Consider the following 8,329-nt stretch of genomic DNA (forward strand, 5'->3'; position numbering starts at 1 on the left):
CCCAGGGGACGCTGGTGCGGTGGTGCTGGGTGCCTGTGCCTGTGCCTCCACCCTGCCCTGAGTTTCCGGTGGTCTCCACCTGCCCCGGGCCTCCTGGTGCTGCCAAGATGGCGGTGAGATTCCTGTTCCACTCTGGGCTCTCCGAGGGCACTTGTGGTCAGCTTGCTGCCACACGTCACCAGGTGCTGGGGACATGGAGGTAACCCAGGGCCAGGATGGAAGGGCACCGGGCCTGGGGCTGTGGAAGAGAAGAGATTAGAGCTGGGTCTGTCCACCTGAAGGGCCAGGAAGTGCCCACATAGCCCTAACCAGGTGAAGGGGGCGCGTCAGCCGAGGGGCCAGGCAGCGGGGCTCCCTCTGGCTGGGGGTCTGGGAAGGCTGCCTGGAGGCGGCGGCACTGGGTCAGGCCCAGGGAGGCCCCCAGAATGGGTGTGAGGGGGAGGGAATCCACTGGAAGGCCAGAGAGGCCGCGCGGTGGTGTGAGCAGCACCCAAAGGACTGAGTCGTGTCCAGGCCGAGGATGGGGACAGAGTCCCGGGGAGCAGCCAGGTGCTGGCCAGCGGGGGAGGGAGCTTGGCTCTGCCGGCAGGGGGACGGCGAAGGTGCCAAGGGGGGCCTTGCCCAGGTGGCCTTGGAAGGGCCCAGCTGGTGGCTGGGGGTGAGGCAGGCAAGACAGTGCCCAGCTCCCAGCGCCCAGGGACTCTGAGCCAGGCAGGGGGGTCAGGGGGTCACGGACAGCCAGGGTGGAAGTTGGGTGGTCACAGAGCCGGAGGCGGGCACAAAGACTGCGTGGGTTCCTGGCCGGGGTGGGGCTTCCACGGGAGGCAAGACCCCGATGCCATCTTCCATGCACACGTGGTCCCCAGGGACCGTCCAGGAGGAGCAGTGGCCAGAGGCCCACAGGGCTGGAGCCTGCCTGTTCCCACTGCCCACTCCAGGCGGACCTCTTGAGAACAGGGACAGGGGTCGATGACGGTGTTACGCACCACGGTCAAGGTCACAGCGTAGAGTGAGTGCCTGCTGTATGCCATGTACTGCCCTCAGCACAACCCTGCGAGGCAGGTCCTGCCGGCCCCACTTTGGTGAGGTGGAAGCTCAGAGAAGGCAGGTGATGAGCCCAGGGTCGCACAGCAGGGGCCCCAGGTCCAACTCTCCTGGGCCACCTGACAGAGCCGGGGCCTCACTGTCCACGCCTGTGTCTCCCCACAGGGAGCCGCGAGGCCGCCTTCACCTACGCCATCACCGCAGCTGGCGTGGCCCACGCGGTCACTGCCGCCTGCAGCCAGGGCAACCTGAGCAACTGCGGCTGCGACCGCGAGAAGCAGGGCTACTACAACCAGGCCGAGGGCTGGAAGTGGGGCGGCTGCTCCGCGGACGTGCGCTACGGCATCGACTTCTCCCGGCGCTTCGTGGACGCCCGCGAGATCAAGAAGAACGCGCGGCGCCTCATGAACCTGCACAACAACGAGGCGGGCAGGAAGGTGGGTGGCCGCCGGCCCGAGGGGCAGGAGGACAGGGCCCGAGGGGCGGGAGGACGGGGCCCGAGGGGCGGGAGGACGGGGCCCGAGGGGCAGGGGGACGGGGCCCGAGGGGCGGGGGGACGGGGCCCGAGGGGCGGGAGGGCGGGGCCCGAGGGGCGGGAGGACGGGGCCCGAGGGGCGGGAGGGCCGGCCCGTGGCGGGGACCAGACCCTGCTTCCACACAAGCCTGACTGACCCGGCGGGGACCTGAGGGTCGTGGAGGCCCAGGCCGCAGCCCCGTGTCCCTGCCCTGGTGCTCCTGGTCCCAGAGGCCACCGCAGGCCAGTCAGGGCTTCCTGGAGGAGCCGTGGGCGCAGAAGGGTCCGGCCCCAGGACAGGCAGAGGCTGTGGGGGCTGGAGGAGGCTGGAGGAGGCCAGCCTCGGGCGTGGGCGCTGGGGGGGAGATGGTGCAGGAGACTGAGATGCACTGGGGGAGAAGGCAGGGCGAGCCGCTGCCACGGCGAGATGAGGGCCCCAGATACGGCCTGGGAGGAGCAGCTGCCGCGGTGGCGGCCGGCGGCGAGATGGCCCGAGATAGGGTGGCAGCGGGGCGGAACACCCTGCCGGGTCTGGCTTCCCGGCCCCAGGGGCTGCAGCGGCCACAGGGCCTGAGGGGCTTCTGGGGCCTGGTCAGGCAAGAGGAGAGGCCTGGCAAGAACCCCTGCCTCAGGGACCCTGGCTGAGGCCACCGGCCCCCTCCCACGCCGGGCAGGGGGATCCGGGGGCCAGGCTGCCCTCACCCAGGGGCGGTGAGGGGCTCAGGGCAGGGCTGGGGGAGTGCGGTCACCTTGATGGGCGTGCCTGAGCCGCACTTGTGAGGGCTGCAAAGGCTCAGGCTGGGGGGCAGGAGGGCCCAGTGGGCTGGGCTCAAACTCCAGAGGGCCTTGAGCAGGCTGGGCTGGGCGGCTAGGTGGGGGTGGCCGTCGTCACCTGGGTGCGTGGATGGACAGGTGAGGAGGACTGAGGGACCCAGCCTGGCCTCCAGGAGCCTCAGGCAGATGGAATGGGAGGAGGAGGGTGGGGGCCTGCTGAGGCTCCCTGGAGGGAAGACGCGGTCGCTGGAACTCCTGCCCTGTGTTCTGCAGCACCTTAGCTTCTACGCCGGGGCTTTCTCCCCCTGTCCCCCATTTCACAGATGAGAACAGTAAGGCCTGGAGCAAGCAGCAGAGCTGGCCATGTGGCCCGTGCAGCCTGAGCTCTGGGCACTGTAAGCAGCAGAGCTGGGGAGGGTGCCGAGGCAGAGGGTCTGCACAGCCCAAGGCCCGGCCTCCACTCACGGGTGATGGGCTGGGGCTGCGAGGAGCCGGGCAGCCTGTGTGGGCTGCCTGGTGGAGGACCCTGATGGCCAGGCTGGGCCTTGACCCCAGACCATAGCCAGGTGCTAGGGCAGGTGCCAGGGCCAAGGTCACGTGTGCTCAGGGTGGACTACCAGGAGGGCCCGGCTGGCCTGGAGCTCCGGGTGTGGGCAGCTTACAGGGGCTGCAAAGGCTCAGGGCTGAGGTGACAGGCAGGACTGGCCTCCCGGAGACGCAGGAGGGGAGAGGCCAAGGAGGCCGGTGGGCCCAGGGGTGTGGGGAGGGAGACTGGTTAAGTCTTGGCACCGAGCTGCCCGGCCAGGGGACAAGGACGGAGGAGGGCACAGTGTGGCGGGGTTCGACCAGGGAGAAGCTGTGTGCTGAGATGGGAACAGACTGTGGGCTTGGTCAGGGACAGGGCGGCCACGAGCAGGTGAGGCTCAGGGACAGGGTGGCCACGGGGGAGGGCTCTGAAAGGTCATTGGCCTGTCCCCTTCTTCTCCGCAGTGCTGAGGACCCAGCCCCAGGCATGCCGGGCAGCGCTGTCCACCCAGCCACATCCCAGCCCAAGTTTTCAGGCCTCCGTGTGTTTATCTCACTGTCGGGGATCAAACAGGCCCGCCACCCCAGAGCTGCAGCCCCAGTCCAAACAGGGGGACAGAACCCAGGGCCTGGCCAACACAGTCTTTCGGCTGAGGCTCCATTTCCCCCTCTGCAAAGGGGTCTCCTCTGCAGCCCTCAGTGACCCGTCTTGGGAGCTGTCTCGCACTCACGGGACCGGAGCCGTGGCTTCAGGGTGGCTCTTGAGGGCTGGGGTCCTTCGTCCTCCCAGCAGTGCGGTGCTTACCATGGTGGGCTCCCCCCAGACTCCCCCAAGAGCTGAGTGCAGACCTTCCGGGAGCCCCGGCCCCCCTCCCAGGTCACCCGGGCCTGCCTTGCCGGCATGGCCCAGGACCAGTTGCTGAGCAGGTCCAGCAGGACCAAGGGATTGCTGCAGATACCAGCGGCTGGGCGGCTGTAGCAGCAGGCCGCGCTCTCCTGGTGAATCAGAGTCTGGATCAGTGTGGGCAGGGCTCTGCTCCCTCCAGAGGCTCTGGGAGGCGCCTTCCTGCCTCGTCCTCTGCTGCGGGTTGCTGGGCTCCTGGGCCGCATGTCTCTGGTCTTGGCCTGCCTCCGGGGCCTCTCTGGACAGGCTTCCTTCGTCCTGCACAAGTACACTCTCCCTGGATTCCGGGTCCCGTTCCAGGGGACAGCTCCATCCTTGCCTTAGTTACACCCACCAAGCCTCGGTTTCCAGCAAGGTCACCATCTGAGGCTCCAGTGGAAATGAATCGGTGGGGGCCCATCCACCGGCCACTCTGCCCTTCACCCCAGGCTGCATGGGTCAGGCCGCCATCCGGTGGGCCTGAGGCAGACGGGCTAAGCTGGAGACCCTCATGGGGGCTTCCCCCAGCCCGGCCCTGGCTGCCCTCCCTCAGGCCCCTCCCAGGCTGTGGTGGCCCTCAAGGAGCGGTCCACAGTGCCCGGGCAGAAGGAGCCCCCAGACTGTCCCCTAAAGTCAGCAGGTGTGTGTTCCCTGGGGTCACCTGGGGCAGGGCAGTGGGGCAGGTGGGGTGGCACCTGGGCAGGTGGGAGGTGGATCTCCCCACTCTCCACAGCGAAGGCAAGTGCAGGTCCACCTGGTCTGGTGGGGCCTCCTCTAGGTGGCCAGATGAGGCTGGACGCTACCAGAGAGACCAGCCCTGGGAGCTGGGGGCTGGGACCTCGTTGGCAGGACAGTCTTGGTGCAGCCTTTGTGTGATGGAGTGTCCGGGACCCTGCTGCGGGGAGGGGCGTGTGGCTCCCATTGTACAGATGGATGCCTGAGGGCCACCGAGGAGTGACATGCAGGGCCATTGCCCCTCAGGCCAGCGGGGCCTCCTGTTCTCGGTCCATGCTGTGGTCAGAGAGTGCTCAGGGAGAGGTCAGGCAGTGAAGGGTGTGAGAGGACTATGGCGGTTCCAGGATGGAGGTGATGCACCTCTGTGGCACCAGAGCCCGGCCCTGCAGTGTCCAGACACCAGACTCCCTGGCCTGCTGGCCTGTCCCTGAAGGACTTTGGTTTCCAACCTCAGGGCTCCCCTAGTCTGTTGGAGATGGAGCCCTGCCCCCCAGCATGGCTGCACCCTGATTCTGGACCCCACTCCACAGTGGAGGTGCCAGGCCTGGGGAGAGGGGCTGGATGGGTGGCTCGGCTGCCTGGGCAGGGCCAGCTCCCTGTGCACATGCCAGGGGGTCTCCTGGGTGCAGGGCCGGCTCCCTGTGCATGCCAGGTGGTCTCCTGGGTGCAGGGCCGGCTCCCTGTGCATGCCAGGTGGTCTCCTGGGTGCAGGGCCGGCTCCCTGTGCATGCCAGGGGGTCTCCTGGGTGCCGGGCCAGCTCCCTGTGCATGCCAGGGGGTCTCCTGGGTGCAGGGCTGGTCTCGGGGCCTTGAGGTCCCAGCTGCCGCTCTGACCCCAAGGAGTAGAAGGAAATGGTACTTCTGAAGTCCAGAGAGGCTCTGGCCCCAGGACCTGCCAAGCAAAGACTCGGCTCCTCATTCTGCAAGACCTGCCCAGTTGGCTTCACCTGCTGCTGTCCCCAGCGGGGCTGTCTGGATGTCCCCTGGTGTCAGGAGGGTACAGCCTGGCTGGGGGCTTTGGTGCGGACAGGAGCGAGGGGCTCGCCAGGGGAGGAGGGAGCGAGTTCAGAAGCAGGCAGCAGAGCTGGGCAGGGAGACAGCTGTCCAGCAGCCACAGTGGGACACCAGATGGCAGCCAGGGGTTGACCGCCTGGCCCGCACAGCCCCCAGCCTGGACACCTCCACAACTTGGCCATCGCAGGAGGGTCAGCAGATGGGGTGGGGCAGGCTGCACCTGGCTGGGAACTCTGAGAGGTGCCTGTCTGTCAGCTCTGGGGAGTGCCTGGCCTGAGGGGGTGGCCATTGGCTAGGTCAGACAGGGCTTCCAGGTTTGCAGGAGGCTAATGGGGAGGAGGGGAGGGGGCAGAGGAAGCTGCCCCTGGTGACGGGCTGCAGGAGGAGGCCCCGAGAGTGCCTTTCCCCAGGCCACCTCCCCACAGCCCTCTGACCACACCCTCCACCCAGACACCCCTTGTCCTTGTCCCAATTCCACTGCAGATGTCCCCTAAGCCTGATCTCTCCCTCCATGGGACCCTGGGCCCTTCCTCCCTCAGCCCGTTCCTGGTGGGACGTCAGCCTCCCTGACTCCCTCCTGAGACCACCCAGCCTCCACCCAGGACATGGCTCACTCAGAGCAGAGAATGCCCAGAACTCTAGGCCACTGGCCCAGGGCCCACCCCACTCCCACCTGAGCAGTGACCAGCCCATCTCTCCCTCCTGCTCACGGCCAGCCCCTCTCCAGCCCCCCGCTCATCTTGAGCCCTCCTGGAACGCCTCCTCTTTGTCTAAGGAGCTGTCTCTCCTCCTCCATCAGCACCCACTGCGAGGTCACCTCCTCCAGGAAGTCCTCCTAAGCACCGTCACCCGCACAGGGTCAGGTTCTCGAGGGCCCTGGGTCCCTTCAGGTGGCACGTCTGTCTCCCACACCGGGTGCCAGCCCCCAGGTCACCCCGAGGTCCAGAGCTCACACGCCAGGCCCGGGGATGGTGCCTGGGCAGGGCCATCTCGAGGACACTTTCTCTGACCCTCGCTCTTTCTCTCACTTACTCGCACATTCGCTCCTTCCTTTGCTGAGGCTTCTTGTTGGGGCAGAGCTGGGCCAGCAGCAGGAGCCCCACCACGGTGGGTCCCAGCCTGGGGCAGGGTGGCCAAGCCCTGGTGCCCTGCTGCCGACGGAGGCCCGCAGACCTGACAGCTGACAGATGGCCCTTCTGCAGCCGCGGGGCGGCTAATGATTCCCCATCTTTAATCAGGCCTGCTGGCAGGGCCCTTTCGATCCGAGTAAATGAGTAGCTGGGGTCAGGGCTGGCTCTGGGAATCGGCCTTCCGGGGCCGCGGAGGGAGGCCCAAGGAAAACATGGGCTGCGCCCGCCAAGGGCCCCGGTGGAGCCAGGAAGAAAGAACAGCCACCAGCCGGGCGGGGGCAGCGGCTTCCCTGCCCCGCCCTGTACTGAGCCCCATGGGCATGCCAGGCTCCCATTAAACAGCATTGACTGTATGCAGTGCCCTACAGCAGGCACGAGGGCAGGCACAGATGGACAGGTGGAGGGACCACATTAAGCACCTTCAGCTGCTGGGGCCCTGCACCTGCTGTCTGGCAAGTACCACAGCTCCCAAGCCTCGGTGTCCTCAGAGCCCTGAAGGTGGCCCAGAGAATTGAACAAAACACATCTGACGAAGGGACACCAGGCTCTGCTGCCCCAAAGATTCTCAGGTCGCTTGCAATGTCTTGGGCATTGGGAATATTCTAAGCAGCCTGTTTAGTGGATGAGGAGACTGAGGGTCAGAGAGGTGGAGACACTTGCCCATGGGCCCACAGCAGGAAGTGGAGGAGCTGGCTGCAGGGTCAGGCTGGAGGTGGGGAAGGGGTGATGGGCGGGGTGGGGACCCTGGCCACGCCTCGCTGAGCAGCTGCTGTGTTGCCCGCAGGTCCTGGAGGACCGCATGAAGCTGGAGTGTAAGTGCCACGGGGTGTCGGGCTCGTGCACCACCAAGACCTGCTGGACCACACTGCCCAAGTTCCGCGAGGTGGGGCACCTGCTCAAGGAGAAGTACAACGCGGCCGTGCAGGTGGAGGTGGTGCGGGCCAGCCGCCTGCGGCAGCCCACCTTCCTGCGCATCAAACAGCTGCGGAGCTACCAGAAGCCCATGGAGACAGACCTGGTGTACATCGAGAAGTCACCCAACTACTGCGAAGAGGACGCGGCCACGGGCAGCGTGGGCACGCAGGGCCGCCTGTGCAACCGCACCTCGCTGGGCGCCGACGGCTGCGACACCATGTGCTGTGGGCGCGGCTACAACACGCACCAGTACACCAAGGTGTGGCAGTGCAACTGCAAGTTCCACTGGTGCTGCTTCGTCAAGTGCAGCACCTGCAGCGAGCGCAGCGAGGTCTTCACCTGCAAGTGAGGCCCCCACCCCGCCCGCCGGGCAGCGCCAGCCGGGCAGCGCCAGCCGGGCTCCTGGGCCCCGGGAGCCAGCGAGGCCCTCTCTCTTCCTGGGGAAAGCGAACCTCGAGGACACACGTGGATCTCAGGACAGAGTGACAATGAGACTCTGAGGTGGCCTGCCTGCCGGGTAGCCAAACACCGAGAGGCCACACTGGCCGGTGACGCTCAAAACGGTTCCCTGGCCATGCCCCCAGGGCGGGCAGCAGGCACAGGCATTGACGAGGTTATTTATGTTTTCTTGGCATCAGAAGAGGGTCTCAGCCCCAGCCAGCGGGAGCCGTCCTCACTCCACAGCACATGGCCCCCAGTGCCCCTCTGCCCTCTTCCAGCCCCTGGCCGTCAGGCCTTCTGTCCCCGCAGGCCACAGGTGCCAGCGGCTGGCAGGAGGCATGTGGGTCCCAGGGT

The 8,329-nt window shown here is 67.0% G+C and overlaps 1 protein-coding gene across 2 annotated transcripts in view; it reads left to right on the plus strand.

Moving 5' to 3' along the window:
* The window catches only part of Wnt7b (Wnt family member 7B), a 42,745-nt gene extending 34,862 nt beyond the window's left edge, over positions 1 to 7,883 (plus strand). For both annotated transcript variants that reach the window (XM_027954657.2, XM_027954656.2), the window contains exons 3-4: positions 1,210 to 1,481; positions 7,404 to 7,883. In XM_027954657.2, the coding sequence (XP_027810458.1) occupies positions 1,210 to 1,481; positions 7,404 to 7,883 (752 nt within the window). The remainder of the gene's footprint in view (positions 1 to 1,209; positions 1,482 to 7,403) is intronic.
* The last annotated feature ends 446 nt before the right edge of the window (positions 7,884 to 8,329 follow it).

The sequence above is a fragment of the Marmota flaviventris genome, chromosome 3, assembly GCF_047511675.1.
Source record: "Marmota flaviventris isolate mMarFla1 chromosome 3, mMarFla1.hap1, whole genome shotgun sequence".
Taxonomy (NCBI): domain Eukaryota; kingdom Metazoa; phylum Chordata; class Mammalia; order Rodentia; family Sciuridae; genus Marmota; species Marmota flaviventris.